The 20,687-nt window shown below is 46.2% G+C and overlaps 1 protein-coding gene across 1 annotated transcript; it reads right to left on the bottom strand.

Annotated features, from left to right (window-relative positions):
• Positions 1-18,978: 18,978 nt before the first annotated feature.
• GPR101 (G protein-coupled receptor 101) lies at positions 18,979-20,244 on the bottom strand. Its single transcript, XM_040442116.1, has one exon. It carries the CDS (start codon positions 20,242-20,244, stop codon positions 18,979-18,981), a length of 1,266 nt encoding a protein of 421 aa, XP_040298050.1.
• Between the last annotated feature and the right edge of the window lie 443 nt (positions 20,245-20,687).

Here is a 20,687-nt window from a genome sequence, read left to right as displayed (position 1 = left end):
TACAAAGTTTACACTTAAAATTCTTCTTATCATGCTTTAGGAGTGTATGCGTTCCTAGGGAGAAATATATAAGATAATAGATGCATTGACGACCTTCATAATATTCAATAATACAAAACAATATACAGTATATGTCCTATTGATCATCTTATACTGAAACTTAATGTTCATTATACATATACATCACAGATGTTATGCTTCATCAATAGACATTAAACCATAGGAATAATTAGTACCAGATGCGTCTATCCTTATCTCAGTAATAAATCTGTAAGGAGACAAGAATGACTCTTCTCAGACTGGTACATCTACAGAGAAAAAAAACTACATGAACTGTGTCCTTTCCATGAAACACTTTCGGCCTACTTTAAAATGCATACATAATGGTAAATATAACACACATGGACTATTATATATCAAATCCACCATAATTAGGATATTTAGATATAATTTTATATACCTATGAAAAAGCACAACAAATGGACTGCATTACCATTAAGGGTCCATTCACACGTCCGTAAGTGTTTTGGGGATCCACGGATCCACAGATCCGCAAAACATGGACACCAGGAGAATTCTTCCAGGAGAATAACATCACTCCTTTGGCCCATCCTGCGTGTTCCCCTGATCTAAATCCAATTGAGAACCTTTGGGGATGGATGGCAAGGGAAGTTTAAAAAAAGAGACAACAGTTCCAGACAGTAGATGGCCTTCGTGCAGCCGTCTTCACCACTTGGAGAAATGTTCCCACTCACCTCATGGAAACGCTTGCATCAAGCATGCCGAAACAAATTTTTGAAGTGATAAACAATAACGGCGGAGCTACTCATTACTGAGTTTATGTTTGGAAGTTGGATTTCTGTTTTGGGGGGGTTTAGTTTTTTTTTGAAGGTGTGGTCCTAAACTTTTGATCAGCTGAAAAACAGCCTGTTGCAGTTTATTCGTAGTTTAAATTAAATTGAATGCTCAAAAAAAATGTTTTGTCTCACTCCCATTTCTTCTTGTTGCATGTTGAAGCTCTACTTGGAACCTTGTTAAGATCCAGCCATGCTAAATATGATTTTTTGCCATTTTTCAAGTGGTCTTAATCTTTTAATCAGGACTGTAATAGAAAACATTATTGTGCTAATGCTAGGCTTATTTTGTAAATTTGAGATACTTGGTCGTTTTGTACAAAATTATTTGGGCCCGTCTGCCAAACGTCAGGGTGATCTCTCTAAGATGGAAACCTAACACTAAATATTACCTGTTATGTGCCATAACATCCACCATAAAATTCAGGGAGTGCAGGTTTCACATGCATGCTGGGGCCACTCTGCTTTTTATTATTTTTGGTGCCAAAATGGCCTCCATTAAATTCAGGGAAGGCAGATACCAACATGCATGCTGAGCCCACTCTATACCTCTCCTGGTGCCAGATGGCTTCCAACGAATGCAATGAGAGTCCACTCTATACCTCTCCTGGTGCCTGCCTGCTCGCTCGGCCGCTCCATCCTCAATGCGCCTGCTCCGGGTGTAGATGTGATGTCATCGGCGCAGGCGCATTGAGGATGGAGCGGCCGAGCGAGCTTCCGCCTCTCAGTGCGCCTCTCAGTGCGCCTGCGCCGATTGAATACCGTTACGGTGCAGGCGCGAGATCTTGATAGCAGACAGGGCCAGCCAGAGAAAGATCCCGTTCGCTGGCCCTGTCCATCAACATGAGGAGGGGGCGCCATTATGATAGGAGGATGCGGCTGCTACCAGCAAGTAGCCGCCCTACTTGCTGGTAGACAGGTAATTTACATATTATAAAAGTATGTTTTTAGCAGAATCTACTGAACCAAAATGATTAATCACATTATGTATGGATAAATCGCAGTATAGGGATTATAAGTACACAAAAAAAAAAACTGTTTAGTGGGGTGACAGAAGCCCTTTAATGGAGTCAGCCACAACTCCACTACAAACTGCAATGAAAAAGGGGATCACTCTGCCTGAGGAGGTGGTGATCGTTGATTCATTGTACATCTTCTAGGCGCCTAGATATCTTTCTAGAAAGAAATAATATCACAGGTTATGAGTACTAGATTTCTGGAGATGGGATGATCATCCAGGGATATATTCTGATTTTCATACTTGTCGTGGAGGGATTTTTCTCCTAGAATGGGACAATTGGCAACAACCTCATAGGAGTTTTTGCCTCTCTCTGGATCAACACATTAGGATTGCAGGTTGGACTTGATGGACCTGTGGCTTTTTTCAACCATGTAACTATATAACATTATATAGTTCGATTACATAATACTACTTGCTCTGCTTATAACAAGCCCACGTATGGCTAAATTAGAAAAGATATGGCTGAGAAAGGAAGGGATTAATCCGAGAGATCAACCCCCTTTCCTCCAGGGGACGATGTGGCTGGCTGCTCATTTCCTTTGCATGTAGCAATACATGAATGGACCAAATCCGCCAGAGCAGAGGCCACTATAAGAGAAAAAAACTGGGTTCTGATTTCTTAAAAGAGACATGTGCCACTCCCCCCTCCATCAAAACCAAATGCAGAGATATTCCCTTCGAAAAGCAGTCCTTCTAATGGAAAATAACAGTGGCATGCAGAGCACCATACAGCAGCACATGGGTGCCCACAGCTCCGTACTGCGTAGCCACAGGAACCCGATGCCCTGGAACATCGCCTGCTTCTATGGGGAACTAAGCCAGTTCTACTTTACACCAGTTTGATAAATTATCCCAAATGTCCCTATAATGTCCACGGCAGTTATAATGTCCCCTAGAGTGCCCCCAGTAATAATAACACCCTATATTGTGCTCCAGGTAATAAACCCTGTATAGTGTCCCCAGAAATAATTGCCCCTACAGTGCCTCCCCAATAGCAACGCCCCCCATGCTGCCCCCATATAGTATTTCCCCCATACTGCCCCCCATAGTTATACCCCAATAGTAATTTTCCCCCACACAGTAATTTCCCCCACACTACCCCATACAGTAATTTCCCCAACACTGCCCCCCACACAGTAATTTCCCCCACACTGCCCCCATACAGTAATTTCCCCAACACTGCCCCCACAGTAATTCCCCCCACAGTAGTTTCCCCCACACTGCCCCCACAGTAATTTCTCACACACAGTAATTTCCCCCACACTGCCCCCCAAACAGTAATTTCCCCCACACTGCCACCATATAGTAATTTCCCCCACACAGTAATTTCTAATTTCCCCCACACTGCCCCAATACTTTATTTTCCCCAACACTGCCCCACACAGTAGTTTCCCCCACTGCCCCCCCACAGTAATTTCCCCACACTGCCCCCCCACAGTATTTTCCCCCACACTGCCCCCCACAGTAATTTCCCCCACACTGCCCCAATACTTTATTTTCCAAAACACTGCCCCCCACAGTAGTTTCCCCCACTGCCCCCCACAGTAGTTCCCCCCACTGCCCCCACAGTAATTTCCCCCACACTGCTCCCCCACAGTAATTTCCCCCACACTGCCCCCATAGAGTAATTTCCCCCACACAGTAATTTCTCCCACACTGTCCCCCCACACAGTAGTTTCCCCCACACTGCCCCCACATAGTAGTTTCCCCCACACTGCCCCCATACAGTAATTTTCCCCACACTGCCCCCCCAAAGTAATTTTCCCCACACTGCCCCCCCAAAGTAATTTTCCCCACACAGTAGTTTCCCCCACACTGCCCCCACATAGTAGTTCCCCCCACACTGCCCCCACACAGAAGTTTCCCCCACACTGCCCCCACACAGTAGTTTCCCCCACACTGCCCCCACACAGTAGTTTCCCCCACACTGCCGCTTCACAGTAATTCCCCCCACAGTAATTTTCCCCACACTGCCCCCCCCACAGTAATTTCCCCCACACAGTAATTTCCCCCACACGGCCCCATACAGTAATCTCGCCAACACTGCCCCCCACACAGTAATTCCCCCCACACTGCCCCCATACTGTAATTTCCCCCACAGTAACTTCCCCCACACAGTTGTTTCACCCACACTGCACACCCACAGTAATTTCCCCCACACTGCCCCCATACAGTAATTTCCCCAACACTGCCCCCTACACAGTAGTTTCCCCCACACTGCCCCCACAGTAATTCCCCCCCACAGTAGTTTCCCCCACACTGCCCCACAGTAATTTCCCCCACACAGTAATTTCCCCCACACTGCCCCCAAAACAGTAATTTCCCCCACACTGCCACCATATAGTAATTTCCCCCACACAGTAATTTCCCCCACACTGCCCCAATACTTTATTTTCCCCAACACTGCCCCACACAGTAGTTTCCCCCACTGCCCCCCCACTGCCCCCCACAGTAATTTCCCCCACACTGCCCCCCACAGTAATTTCCCCCACACTGCCCCCCACAGTAATTTCCCCCACACTGCCCCCCACAGTAATTTCCCCCACACTGCCCCAATACTTTATTTTCCAAAACACTGCCCCACACAGTAGTTTCCCCCACTGCCCCCCACAGTAATTTCCCCCACACTGCCCCCACAGTAATTTCCCCCACACTGCCCCATACAGTAATTTCCCCCACACTGCCCCCCAAAGTAATTTCCCCCACACAGTAATTTCTCCCACACTGTCCCCCCACACAGTAGTTTCCCCCACACTGCCCCCACATAGTAGTTTCCCCCACACTGCCCCCACACAGTAGTTTCCCCCACACTGCCGCCCCACAGTAATTTCCCCCACACTGCCGCCCCACAGTAATTTCCCCCACACAGTAGCTTCCCCCACACAGTAGTTTCCCCCACACTGCCGCCCCACAGTAATTTCCCCCACACAGCCCCATAAAGTAATCTCGCCAACACTGCCCCCCACACAGTAATTTCCCCCACACTGCCCCCTACTGTAATTTCCCCCACAGTAACTTCCCCCACACAGTAATTTCCCCCACACTGCCCCCACAAAGTAATTTCCCCCACACTGCCCCCACAGTAATTTCCCCCACACTGCCCCCACACAGTAATTTCCCCCACACTGCCCCCCACACAGTAGTTTCCCCCACACTGCCCCATGTAGTATTTTGCCCAACACAGTAATTTCCCCCACACTGCCCCCCACACAGTAGTTTCCCCCACACAGTAGTTTCCCCCACACTGCCCCTACAGTAATTTCCCACACACTGCCCCCTACAGTAATTTCCCCCACACAGTAATTTCCCCCACACAGTAATTTCCCCCACACAGTAATTTCCCCCACACTGCCCCCACAAAGTAACTTCCCCCACACTGCCCCTTATAGTAATTTGGCACACACAGTAATTTCCCCCACACTGTCCCCACACAGTAGTTTCCCCCACTAGGTCCCCACACAGTAGTTTCCATCACACTGCCCCCACACAGTAGTTTCCACCACACTGCCCCCACAGTAATTTCCCCCACACGGCCCCATACAGTAATCTCGCCAACACTGCCCCCCCACACAGTAATTCCCCCCACACTGCCCCATACTGTAATTTACCCCACAGTAACTTCCCCCACACAGTTGTTTCACCCACACTGCACACCCACAGTAATTTCCCCCACACAGTAATTTCCCCCACACTGCCCCCATACAGTAATTTCCCCAACACTGCCCCCTACACAGTAGTTTCCCCCACACTGCCCCCCACAGTAATTCCCCCAAACAGTAATTTCCCCCACACTGCAACCATATAGTAATTTGCCCCACACAGTAATTTTCCCCACACTGCCCCAATACTTTATTTTCCCCAACACTGCCCCACACAGTAGTTTCCCCCACTGCCCCCCCACAGTAGTTTCCCCCACTGCCCCCCCACAGTAGTTCCCCCCACAGTAATTTCCCCCACACTGCCCCCACAGTAATTTCCCCCACACTGCCCCAATACTTTATTTTCCAAAACACTGCCCCCCACAGTAGTTTCCCCCACTGCCCCCCACAGTAGTTCCCCCCACTGCCCCCACAGTAATTTCCCCCACACTGCTCCCCCACAGTAATTTCCCCCACACTTCCCCCATACAGTAATTTCCCCCACACAGTAATTTCTCCCACACTGTCCCCCCACACAGTAGTTTCCCCCACACTGCCCCCACATAGTAGTTTCCCCCACACTGCCCCCACACTGCCCCCACACAGTAGTTTCCCCCACACTGCCGCCCCACAGTAATTTCCCCCACACAGTAGTTTCCCCCACACAGTAGTTTCCCCCACACTGCCGCCCCACAGTAATTTCCCCCACACAGCCCCATAAAGTAATCTCGCCAACACTGCCCCCACACAGTAATTTCCCCCACACTGCCCCATGCTGTAATTTCCCCCACAGTAACTTCCCCCACACAGTAATTTCACCCACACTGCCCACCCACAGTAATTTCCCCCACACAGTAATTTCCCCCACACTGCCCCCACACAGTAATTTCCCCCACACTGCCTCCCACAGTAATTTCCCCCACACTGCCCCCACACAGTAATTTCCCCCACACTGCCCCCACACAGTAATTTCCCCCACACTGCCCCCCACACAGTAGTTTTCCCCACACTGCCCCATGTAGTATTTTGCCCAACACAGTAATTTCCCCCACACTGCCCCCCACACAGTAGTTTCCCCCACACAGTAGTTTCCCCCACACTGCCCCCACAGTAATTTCCCACACACTGCCCCCACACAGTAATTTCCCCCACACAGTAATTTCCCCCACACAGTAATTTCCCCCACACTGCCCCCACAAAGTAATTTCCCCCACACTGCCCCATATAGTAATTTGGCACACACAGTAATTTCCCCCACACTGCCCCCACACAGTAGTTTCCCCCACAATGTACCCACACAGTAGTTTCCATCACACTGCCCCCACACAGTAGTTTCCACCACACTGCCCCCACAGTAGTTTCCCCCACACTGCCCCCCACAGTAATTTCCCCAACACTGCCCCCCACACAGTAATTTCCCCCACACTCCCCCCACAGTATTTCCCCCCACACTGCCCCACACATAAATTTTCCCCACACTGCCCCCACACAGTAATTATCCCCACACTGCCCCAAATAGTAATTTTACCCCCACAGTAATTTCCCCTACACTGCACCCACACAATAGTTTCCCCCACAATGACCCACACACAGTAGTTTCCCCCACACTTACCCACTCACAGTAGTTTTCCCCCACACTGTCCCCCACACAGTAGTTACCCCCCCTCACGGCCCCCCACAGTAATTTCCCCCACACTGCCCCCTACAGTAATTTCCCCCACACTGCCCCCTACAGTAATTTCCCCCACACAGTAATTTCCCCCACACTGCCCTATATAGTAATTTGCCCCACACAGTAAATCCCCCCACACAGTAGTTTCCCCCGCACTGTCCCCACACAGTTATTTCCCCCACACTGTCCCCACACAGTAATTTCCCCCACACTACCCCCCACACAGTAGTTTCCCCCACACTGTCCCCACAAAGTAGTTTCCCCCTCACTGCCCCCACACAGTAGTTTCCCCTACACTGTAACCCACAGTAATTTCGCCCACACTGCCCCCCACAGTAATTTCCCCCACACTGCCCCATACAGTAATTTCCCCAACACTGCCCCCCACACAGTAATTTCCCCAACACTGCCCCCCACACAGTAATTTCCCCAACACTGTACCCACACAGAAGTTTACCCCACACTGCACCCCCACTGTAATTTCCCCCACACAGTAATTTCCTCCACACTGCCCCATACTGTAATTTCCCCCACACTGCCCCCCACACAGTAGTTTCCCCCACACTGCCCCCACACAGTAATTTTCCCCACACAGTAATTTCCCCCACACTGCCCCATACAGTAATCTCGCCAACACTGCCCCCTACACAGTAATTCCCCCCATACTGCCCCTATACTGTATTTTCCCCCACACTGCCCCCACACAGTAATTTCCCCCCACAGTAATTTCCCCAACATAATATTTCCCCCACACTGCCCCCCCACACAGTAATTTCCCCCCCACTGCCCCCCCACACAGTAATTTCCCCCACACTGCCCCCTACAGTAATTTCCCCCACACAGTAATTTCCCCCACACAGTAATTTCCCCCACACATTAATTTCCCCCACACTGCCCCCACACAGTAATTTCCCCCACACTGCCCCCACACATTAGTTTCCCCCACACTGCCCCCACATAGTAGTTTCCCCCCACACAGTAGTTTTTGCCACACTGCCCCCCACACGGTAGTTTTTGCCACACTGCCCCCCACACAGTAGTTTCCCCCACACAGTAATTTCCCCCACACTGCCCCCTACCGTGATTTCCCCCACACTGCCCCCATACAGTAATTTCCCCCACACTGCCTCATATACTAATTTGCCCCACACAGTAATTTCCCCCACACTGCCCCCACACAGTAGTTTTCCCCACACTGCCCCTAACACAGTAGTTTTCCCCACACTTCCCCCCAAACAGTAGTTTCCCCCACACTGCCCCACAATAGTTTCCCCCACACTGCCCCACAATAGTTTCCCCCAAAAAAAAAAAAAAAAACTAAAAGCTAAATACTCACCTGCACTTGCAGAGGAGAGGAAGGCGCGCACACTTCACTGTGCTGCTGCGTCCCGGCACAGGCGCGCGCGATTACGTTATCACGCACGCCTGCGCCGAGATTTCACTACTGAATAGGCCTCAGGCCTACTAGGCTTGAAGCCTATGTCGGTGATCGGCGGCGGGGCAGGGAACTATGCGCTCCTTTGCCCCGCCGCAGTATGTGGGCGTCAGCGCTCCCGCAATGAGTGCTTCCATCTGTATTGATGGAAGCGCTCATTGCTTCTGGCACCCCCCTGAGAGCCGGCACTCGGGGCGGACCGCCCCCCACTAGGCACGCCCCTGGCTACCAGTATAAATTTCACTGGAGGGGCCTTGGCACCCCAGTCCGACATATTAGACATTGCCCAGATAAAAAATTAAAAATAAAATATCTCTCTCTCTCTCTATATATATATATAATTTTAGCAATATATATGATTTCTTTTATCCATTTCATGTACAGTAATTAATGGGGAATATTCCATAATGTTCATGGGAAAAAAATTGGGTCTGTAATTGTTCTAGACAAAACCTTTTTGGTATATCAAATGTATCATTTATTGAATATATCAGTACAAATAGCTGTCTGTCCTCTGGGTTAACCCTTTAGTTCTAGTATAAAGTGCATACAAAATCAGCCTGAATTCTATACAACAGAGTGATGCAATTTAAGGGTTCCTCTCGGAGTTACCAATCCTTTAAACATCTGATGATAAATTTCTAAAAAAAATAAAAAAAACAGCTAATATATTGTCAAAATATGTAAACCGAAACAACAAGGTAGCAGAAAAAAATCTGATATAAGTATTCTGTCAGTAAATTTACTGAGGACTGGCATCTTTGGAGACTCACTGCTGAAAAGTTTTGAAAGACAGGGCTGTCATTCCAAAATGTTTCCACCCTAGGGAATAAAGAAGTTAACTCACAAAGGCAACTCCTCTAGGAACAACGAGGGTGTTGCTGTTGCACCTAGAGGCTCTGCTCTCTCTGCAACTGCCGCGCTCTATCCACTTTGATTGACAGGACCAGGCAGTGTAAATGTCATCACTGCCTGGTCCTGACTTTTCCTAAATTAATTTAAAGTGTAGAGGGCATGGCAGTTGCAGAGAGAGCAGAGCCTCTAGGTGTAAATGCAATGCCCCTGTTGCTTCTAGAGGTTCATTTGCATATATTAAAACATAGTTTTTCTTAGCAATGCGGGCACATATAAACATGGGACCAATACAGATGCCTTCAGCTGTCAAGTGTACATGTAAGGCTACTTTCACACTCGCGTTTTGGCTTTCCGTTTGTGAGATCCGTTCAGGGCTCTCACAAGCGGTCCAAAACGGATCAGTTTTGCCCCAATGCATTCTGAATGGAAAAGGATCCGCTCAGAATACATCAGTTTGCCTCCGTTCAGTCACCATTCCGCTCTGGAGGCGGACACCAAAACTCTGCCTGCAGTGTTTTTCTGTCCGCTATGTGGTGCGGAGCAAGACGGATCTGTCAAACAATGCAAGTCAATGGGGACGGATCCGTTTTCTCTGACACGATAGAAAACTGATCCGTCCCCCATTGACTTTCAATGGTCTTCAAGACAGATCCGTCATGGCTATAGAAGACATAACACAACTGGATCAGTTCATGACGGATGCATGCGGTTGTATTATTGTAACGAAAGCGTTTTTGCAGATCCATGACGGATCTGCAAAAAACGCTAATATGAAAGTAGCCTAACAGGTCGGCCAGTGTCATAGGTACAAATCTGCTGACAGATGCTCTTTAGGCTCCATTTAAACGTCTGTGATGTGTTGCGGACCCGCAAATTGCGGATCCGCAACACACCCGCCCGGCACCCCTATAGAAATGCCCATTCTTGTCCGCAGCTGAGGACAAGAATCGGACATGTTCTATCTTTTGCGGAGCTGCGGACCCGAAGATCGGGGCCGCGCTCCGCAAATGCGGATTCGGACAGCACACTGTGTGCTGTCCGCATCCATTCCGTCCCCATAGAAAATAAATGGGTCCGCACCCGTTCCGCAAAATTGCGGAACGAATGCGGACCCATTTGCAGACGTGTAAATGGAGCCTTAAAGAGCTGGATAACTCTTGTAGCCTCAGTATCTCACTCCCTCAATGTCATTGGTTCAGGAAGCTGAGATATGAGTTGCTTGTTGGGGTCCTCGCTCCGTAGATCTTCTTTATCAGTCTGTGACATGGGGAGAACACTAGGCTCACCATTGATTTTATTTCCCTGACTTACTGCACAAAACAGTAGCTCTACAAGGTCTAGAACTACATTTTTGAATTCTTGACCCTACAGAGTTGTTGCATGGCTAAAAACAATGACAAGTGACCACAGTATGGCGAGGACCCAACCCAATAACTCCCCATGTCTCAGTTTTATTGTAGAGGAATATTGGGGTTTAAGAGGAGCTGTCCCCTCTCCTGACATGTCCGTTACAATACATTCTTACATTCCTCATGCAATAACAATTCTGGAACATCTATTCTGCCTTCCTGTATTATTCCTGCTAGAAGTTTACAATCAAATTGCCAGCAGTCTGCAGTGAAAGTACTGCTGGGTGTCAGACTGTGCAGGGACACCACCCCCCAACTGGTTACCTTCCCTCTGTACCCTTAGTGCAGACTGCTAGCAATTCATTCATAACTTCTAGTAGAAATAATAAAGGAACGGCACAACATAGAGTCATGAGAATAGATGCTCCAGAATTGTTATTACATGGGGAATGCATGAAGCTATTAAAACAGACATGTCAGGAGTGGTGAGAGGTCCTCTTTAACGCTGGGTTCAGACCTGAGCGTTCGCGATGGAGCACTCTGTATGCGCGATTGTACCGGCGTTTACAATCGCGCATACAGAGACAAGCGAACGCCCATTGTCGCGCGTTCCCGAAAGTCTATGTACGGGAACGCGCGACAAAACGCCCCAAAGAAGCTCAAGAACTTTTTTGAGCGTCGGGCGTTTTACAGCGCGATCGTACGTGCTGTAAAACGCCCAGGTGAGAACCATTCCCATAGGGAAGCATTGGTTTCTCCTTGTTGAGCGTTTTACAGCGCGTAGGAACGCGCTGTAAAACGCTTGAGTGTGAACTTAGGGTAAAGGGGTTTTCCAGGCTCCTGTGTTGATGACCTATCCTCAGTTTAGGTAATTAATATCAGATCAGTGAAGTCCTGACACCCTGTTTCCTGCATCATCTGGCACTGGAACTATGATTGGGGCAGGAAGCACAGCTCCGTTCAAAGTGTAGTGGCCGTGAAGAGTTCCCATTGAAATGAATGGGAGCTGAGTTGTAGTAAGCCTGTGCTTCCTGCTCCAGTCATAGTGCTAGTTCCAGCCCCAGAGGCTGCAGAAGACAGCTGATCGGTAGGGTTGCAGGGTGTCGGACCGATCTTGAGGATAGGTCATCAATATCAGGGGCCTGGAAAAACCCTTTAACTGTACTCAAACCAAAATTTTCAGGTTTTAGTGGAACTAGGCTTTAAGCAACATCTATCTCTCCAACCTTAGCAGATTTTGTAAAAAGGGTAGCCAAAGTAAATTTAAAGGGAGAAAACTAAAATAAAACTTGCCATTTATGTATCACCCATTTAAAATGACCTGCCCTCGCCATATGCTTAGTTTTCCCATATGGTAAATTCAGCCCTGATCACAGCCAGAGAGCTACAGGTTACCCGAGTCTAAGAGCAGTCAATTCAGTAAAGTACTCTTTAATAGCATAAAGGGAATCTATCATGAAAACACATAATAAAGTATAATTCACAAGGCAAAAGTGATTTACTTTTAAAGTACGACAGCGATCAATGTATTAACCCTTAGTTCTGCATATAACTTCATAGGTTTGCATGTTGGTTGAGAATCAATCATAAGGCTGTTAAAAGAGGTAAAAACATATCTAATAAATAAAATATCCATATTTGATTCCGCTCAAACACTGTTAAATAAAAACAAATGGTAATATTAGGCCATTAATGTCACATAGGTCCAACATATCGGTCATTGATGAATGCATTGACCATTGAACTTTGAAACTAGAAAATGATTGCACTGAAGAGCTAGTTCTGAATATAAGGATGGGTTTACTGGTGGCCATGATGCAGCCAAAACAGCACCGGCCTACAGATAAGCGGTAACCTGCACGTTGGCATTAGCTACATCATGGCCACAGTTGCTCCAGTGATTCTCCCTGTGGTAGAACAAAGTAAAACCTGTTGGCCCAGGATGCACGTGGACCTTTGATATTATTGGAGGCCATTGGATGATCACCTACACAACTGATAATGTGTGATCTGGCTTGTTATCCATACCAACCAATCTCAGTGTGTTTTTTAATTTTCCTGAGCTTTCTAAACCCATAACAATATAGGAGATGTATGGAGCCAGCTAAGGAGCTGGTCACCTCCTATACTTAGTGGGTGCCGGCCATGTTATACAGCTGAGACCTAACTGCAACGTTCATCTAACCCCTCAGATGCCAAGGTCAATAGAAACCATTGCATCTGAATGGCTAGACAATACCACACTTGTATAGTTTTTTTTATTTTTTAATACTGAAAAAAATAAAAACCTTTCAAAAAATTATTTTTTTCTTTTCATTGCCATGTTCTGACCCCTATAACTTTTTTGTAGTTATGTCTACAGAGCTGTATGAGGGCTCATTTTTTGAGGGGCCAACTGATACCATTTTGAAGTGTGTGTCACTTTTTGATCACTTTTTACTATTATTTTTGGCGGGGGAGGTGAAGTGGCAAAAGAATGATGAACTCGCCTTTTTCTCCCCCCCCCCCCCTATGTATTTATTTATATTTTTAAAAACTTTTTTTTTTTAAACTTTTTTTAAGTCACCCTGGATGACCATAATTGGCAATCATTACATTGCCCATTGTGTTCTGTGATGGCTATAAAGCCATCATAGAACACTCTATTTGCAATATACCAATACAGTGCTGCCACCTGCTGGCCTGTATTAGTATATTTCAGTAATAGCTGTCAGAGCCTGCTTGAGGCTTTGGGCTATTACTGTAATGTAACAGGTTCCCCGATGTCAGCCAGGGTACGCTGTTACGGGCGCAGGAGTGTGCAGCTCCTGCTTCCAGACTACTCAGACCGCCGTAGGAAGGATCACATACAACCGCCACGGGTCTCTGATGCTTGAAACAGTAGAAACCCGAAGGCTATGGCACAAGCTGCACACGTGAGCAGATGCCATCTTTAAAGTATCGTGGAGGTTGCCAAGGGGTTAACAAAAAGTTCTAAAAGTTTTAAAAGTAGTAAAACACAAAACAAAACCATATAAATTTGATATCGCTGTAATCCTACTGACCCGTGGAATAAAGCTAACGTGTCATTTTTACCGCATGCTGAACAAAGTAAAAACAAAATGCAAAAAACTATGCAGGATTGTGTCTCTTTTCATACAACCGCGCAAATAATTTCTTATAGTATATTGACCCTTATTTATTATTGGGAGTTCACCTAGATTGTGGCATACATTTTATCCAAAATGTGGTGCAAATTCATGCATCTTGGTTTGGCATTTTGATCATAAAATTCTGTCTCAATCTAAGCCAACCAATGGCTGGTATAAAGTTGGACAAAGGCCCTGATTTATTATACCTTCACTCTAGAATTCTGACGTTCCTTCCACTGACCAAGCACCTTAATGTGAATATCTAACCTATGTTATTATAGTGGTTAGAGCTCCATATTTATACAGATTTCCAATCAGTCCTTTCACGCAGCGATAAACAAAAATTAACATCTGAGTACCTGCAGCCACCACAAGGGGGAGCTTAGGAGATTATTGTATACATATAGACATTGAACTTAAATGGGTTGTGCCAAAACTTATCTCCTATCCACAGGATAAGGCTAATGATCTGATCAGTGGGGGTCCAAACTCTTGGTATCTCACCCTCTTGAGAATGGGGGTCCCGTTTCTCCAGCAGGTTGAGCATGTGCTCTGTTGCTCCATTCATTCTATATGGGACTACAGGAGATACAATATTACAGAGTTTGACCATCTCCAGCAGTCCTATAGGGAATGAATGGAGCAGCAGTGTGCATGTTCAACCTGCTGGTCAATCAGGATGGGGAAAGGGACCCCTGTTCTCGAGATCGTAGAGATCCTGGCACCCAGACCCCTACCAATCAAATAATCATCCCTTATCCTGTGGATTGGAGATCATGGCCAAAAAAAATAAATCTTTATTCAGTAAATGCATAGCATATATTTATGGTATTAAGAGATGGAGATTTACTGGAAGATGACCATACATGAGGGCAGTTAACTCATGGTCTATGATACATCTCCTCCACATCTCCACTTACATTGCTCTCTATTATATCAGAAAAATAAAGTATCATATTAGTAATATCAGATTGTCCAAGACATGAGGAGTTGTTTGATACATTTGTCAGCTTAAAGGGCATCTGTCAGCAGTTTTGTACCTATGAAACTGACTGACCTGTTACATGTGCCATTGGCAGGTGAAGGCGTCTGTGTTGGTCCCATGTTCATATGTGTCCACATTGCTGAGAAAAAAAAAGTTTTCATATATGCAAATGAGCCTCTAGTAGCAACGGGGGGGGGGGGGTTACCCTTACCCCTAGAGACTGATCTCTCTCTGCAACTGCTGCGCCCTCTGCACTTTGATTGACAGAGCCAGGTGTAATGACAATTTTCACGGTCCTGTCAAGCAAAATGCAGGGTAAGCGGCAGTTTTTTTTAGAGCGAGTAGATCCTGTAGGAGTAATGGTAACGCCCCTATTGCTCCTAGAGGCTCATTTGCATATAGTAAAACATCATTTTTCTCAGCAATGTGGAAACATATGAACATGGGACCAACACAGATGCCTTCACCTGCCAAGTGCACATGTAACAGGTCAGCCAGTTTCATAGGTACAAAACTGCTGACAGATGCCCTTTAATTCTTGAAGTGTTCTGTCTGTGGCACACTTAAAGAGGACCTGTCACTTCTCCTGACCTGTCTGTTTTAATAACTACTTTCATTCCCCATAGCAATTCTCGGGAATTTATTCTTGTGGCTCTATGTTGTGCCTTTCCTCTATTATTCCTACTTGAAAATTATGAATAAATTGTCAACAGTCCGCAATAAAGGAACAGATGGGTGTTACCAATTAGGGTGGTGCCCCTGCACAGTCTGACACTACCCAAAAATTCTAATCAGAATAATAGAGGAATCGCACATCATACAGTCACGAGAATAAATTCCTCAAAAGGGGAGATCTGAGGGGAGATCTAATTACTATGTATAAATATATCAGGGGGCAGTACAGAGATCTATCCCATCATCTATTTATCCCCAGGACTGTGACTGTGACGAGGGGACATCCTCTGCGTTTGGAGGAAAGAAGGTTTGTACACAAACATAGAAAAGGGTTCTTTACGGTAAGAGCAGTGAGACTATGGAACTCTCTGCCTGAGGAGGTGGTGATGGTGAGTACAATAAAGGAATTCAAGAGGGGCCTGGATGTATTTCTGGAGCGTACTAATATTACAGGCTATAGCTACTAGAGAGGGGTCGTTGATCCAGGGAGTTATTCTGATTGCCTGATTGGAGTCGGGAAGGAATTTTTTATTCCCCTAAAGTGAGGAAAATTGGCTTCTACCCCACAGGGTTTTTTTTGCCTTCCTCTGGATCAACTTGTAGGATGACAGGCCGAACTGGATGGACAAATGTCTTTTTTCGGCCTTGTGTACTATGTTACTACTATGTTACTATGTTACTTGTTACTAAAATTGTTATTACACGGGGAATGCAAGTAGTTCTTAAAAGAGACATGTCAGGAAAGGTGACAGGTGCTCTATTCTTGTAACTGTATGTTGTGCTATCCCTCTATTATTCCTGCTAGACGTTTATGAATTATGGTACAATGGTGTGTTACCAGTTTGACACTGGCAGTACTAACTGCTGTGACACATTCCTAACTTGTAGTGCTCAGCCAGGGGGGGTGCAGAGGTAGCAGTCGCTACCGGGCCCAGGAGCCTGAGGGGCCCAAAGACCTTTGTGCCACATAAGAAGACACTGGCATTATAGAAAGTGCATGCTGGTCAAGGCTGGAGGGAAGGGGTTAGGTCAAGCATTTGGCATGGGTGGGGGGAGCTGGTGGTGCTGTTTCAATGTTTGCCTCAGGCAGCCTGAAGGCTATGTGCTTCCCTGGCCACAAAGCACTGAGGGGGAGGGGGGCAAGCTGAACTCTTGCACCAGGGCCCATGAGCCTTTAGCTACACCCCTGCGCTCAGCTGTACCTTTATTCACAATCTTCCAGCAGGAGTAATAGGGGAATGGCACAACATAACATTATGCTCCCAAATTGTCATTTCATGTGCGATACCATTACTTACTAAGGAAGGCATACATGTCAGGAGAGGCGACGAGTCCTGTTTAAAGGGAACAGAAAATGAGTTATGGCACCCTGGTCTTATCATAGCAAACTGCTGGACAAATACCAAGGTGTAAAATACAACTCTGAAGGATAAATGAACGATAAACTGAATGCAAAGCAATAAAGCTACAGTTCTGAGGCTGGGTTCACATCAGGTTTCTAGCATCCAATTAGCAGATCAGTTTAACGGAAGAGCATCTACTTATCTCCATAGATGTCAATGGTAAAAATGATATCAATTGTCCTTTTTGCGGACATAGATGTGTTACCATGCTTTTGGGTCTGGCAAAAAAATAAATCTATCTATCTGTATTATATATATCTATATAGATATTATCTCTCTCTCTATATATATATATTTTTATATATTTTTATATATTTTTTATATATTTTTGTAAATTTGAAGACTCTATAAAACTGATGCCCCTATGCATCCAATTTTAATATTAAACTGATCTGCTAAGTGGATACTAGAAGCGTTATGTGAGCGTTAGTGCAATATGGCAAAGAACTGCAAATCCTAATCACAATGCCTGTTAGGGCTCATGCACACGAACATATTTTCTTTCTGTGTCTGCTCCGTTTATTTTTGCGGACCGTATGTGGAACCATTAATTTTAACAGGTCCACAAAAAAAAAAAAAACACGGAAGTTACTCCGTTTCCGTATGTCCGTATGTCCATTCCGCAAAAGAATAGAACATGTCCTATTATTGTCCGCATTACAAGGATAGGGCTGTTCTGTTAGGGGCCAGGTGTTCCGTTCTGCAAAATACGGAATGCACACGGACGTCATCTGTATTTTTTGCGGATCCGTTTTTTGCGGACCGCAAAATACGTACGGTCGTGTGCATGAGCCCTTATTCACATTGTCAGTACACCCATGTCGTTTTATGTATTACATCTCTGCCTGGAGGCACTGGGGTCAATCATCCTAACACATTCCACTTAGAACATGATTATTTCAAGACAATCCTCCCGTGAACCTTTGTAGCTGCTTGAGACAAACATATGAGAGAAGAACCATCAGATCATGGTTGAAGACAATCTATGGGTCCATATCCATCTATCGAGTTTTTTCCACCCAGGCATTAGAACATATTCGGATATCAGTGTCCTAGCAACCATAGCAACTAGAACAGGCCCTGGGAACGTGGGGGGCCCCAAGGACCCTAACCAATTACTCCTTCTCCTGCTGCAGGTACAGTAGGCACCGATGACCAGTCTAGTAATAATGGAGGGCGATGACTATGTGATCACTCAGGATTTAGTCCTATCTGATCTCCCAGTGTCTCCCGGGGGGGGGGGGGGGGGGGGGGGGGGGGAGATGCCAGGGTCGGTGCTGTAACCACTGCCTGGTATAATAATGCACATGGAATAGGTCATACACCCAGTGACAAAAACGGAGTAGTCTATGTCATGGGTCGGCCTGGATATGGACCATAGGCCCTTCGAGCATGAACTGGATAGTCTACGACAAGGGGTCGGCATCCCCCAGCACTCCAGCTGTTGTGAGACTACAACTCCCAGCATGCTTCATTCTCTTTTATGGGAGGTGAAGCAAGTGTGCCTGCTGAGAGTTGCACCACGGCTTATGAAATACATCAAATCAACATAAAATCTAACTGCCACTTATACTATGGAAAAAACTATTTCTACCATATTTTAATTACAGGCACTAAAATGATAGATTCCCTTTATTCTGAACGGATTTAGTCTGTCAGCTGTGTCGTCTGGATATCGTTTCTATTTTCTCTTTTTTATTACAAAATTCATTGATCAGTTCAGTACATCGACAATGACAGACGGAGCTAAGCCCCGAGTTGACCCTTTCATTGCCCACAGCGCTGCGTTGCCTTGCGCTTACAGCACCCTGCCAGCAATGAAGAGGTTAAACTGCACACAGTACCACTACATGTTATACCCACTTTGAACACTTTTTTTGTTTTTTGTTTTATACCAACTTTAAAGACAGGAAAACCTCAACATATTGACCCCATTGGATAGTCTGGAAAGTTCAATGGTCTAGCAGCTAATGAGGTGCGGTAAGTCGGGGGCTGTCTTTTGCTGAATGGACTGTTTTTCGGGAGATATATTGGCAGAACTGCTTTCCTTCCTGCCATCTTTTATCTTAAGATTATTTAGACTCTTGCCGGTGATTACAGATATTGTAGTCTCTTCCTCGAGAAATTTGACGGTAGGTCCGGCAGAGAAGTGAGACTGAAAGATTCTGCCATCGGTCAATATAATATAACTATCTACTATGGCGTTTTGAGGGTGCACCTGCTTACAAAAAAATCCATGCAAGAGCAAAAGGAATTCTTTTTTCAAGCTTTTATGCATATATCCATAAATATAAGGGTGTATACAGCACTGTAGGAAAAAGAGGACAATGACTATAGATGTCACCCATTTAGGGATGATGGTGCCAGCGCAGGAGGAGACGATGCTCAGCACGCTGTAAGGACCCATACTGATTATGTAGGATGATAAAATGGCAAAGATAACCTTGGCGGCTTTGCAGTGATAGAGCGGTCTGTGATGACTTGTTTTGTCAAGTGCGTTTAATGCAGACGATCTTGTCCCATCTGACCTGTCACATCCATTTGCTTGAACCGGGTGAACCAAGGCGTTTTGCCTCCTGGCTGCTCTGAACACCATCCCATAGCACGCCAACATAATGCTCACTGGCAAGATGAAAGAAAATACGGCACTGAGCATGGTGTAGGAATAACTCGAAGCCCATAGTACTTTGCAGTAGTGGCTTTGTAGATCAAATTCCACTTTGCCCCAGCCGTAAAGAGGAGGGGTGCTCTGGAGGACGCTGAGGATCCACGTGAAGAAGATGAGAAGGCTTCCTCTCTTTGGGGTCATCTTGGTAGGGTAGGATAATGGATGAATAATGGCCAAGTATTTATCGACGGAAACCACCGTGATGGTGTTTACGCCTGCAAATGCAAAGAGATGCATAAGCACCACGACCGCACCACACAGTCCATGTTCCAAAGGCCAAATATCCGGGAGGGAGGTGACAATGACACAGGGCATCACCAGGACTGTCTGCAGTAGATCGGCCACCAGGAGGTTGAAGATGAATCGGTTGGCCACCTGGAGTAGCTGGGGCTTTCGATGAAAAACCACTAAAAGCATTATGTTCCCAAACAAAGATAGACAAAGCAAGGAGATGATGAGTGCTATCCTGAGGACTGTGTCAGGCATCGAGAAGGGTCCTTGATCTGCATGGAAATGACTCTGGTTCTCAGTGGTCCTGTGGTCACCTAGCCTCTGCATGTTTTTACTATAAACCCCGATTACACCTCCATTCAGTGACGGGTGGGTGGTAGATGCATGCCGCAGCTCAGAACGATAAGGATGGGGATTATTCTATGCCTACACCATCCATGGCACCCATGGAGACAGTTCTTCTGTGGAGGCTGCGTCCATACATTATGCTTCTGCTGCATCAGGGAGACTCATGGTGGGTTAAGCAAGACTTCACATGCTGCCAATTATCTAGGTTCCCACTTCTTATCCAGAGAGGCCTACGTAGTGAATACAGAAATGACAACAGCAATTTTTGAGTGAAAAGCACAGATTTCCGAACAGTGTAAACAACATCACTACTGCACATCACAATTATATATTTATACATAGATCCCTGGTCCCAGTGCTTAAGGGTGTGCATTGTGCCTAAAAATAAGCCCCCCTCCTCAATGCAATACCTATGATCATGG

Source organism: Bufo bufo, chromosome 8 (genome assembly GCF_905171765.1).
Source record: "Bufo bufo chromosome 8, aBufBuf1.1, whole genome shotgun sequence".
Taxonomy (NCBI): Eukaryota; Metazoa; Chordata; class Amphibia; order Anura; family Bufonidae; genus Bufo; species Bufo bufo.
This window is presented reverse-complemented; position numbering and strand designations above follow the sequence as displayed.

What these genes read in the sequence shown, in the direction of transcription:
- GPR101 (XM_040442116.1), bottom strand. Translation starts at nt 20,244, where the DNA reads ATGCAGAGGCTAGGTGACCACAGGACCACTGAGAACCAGAGTCATTTC.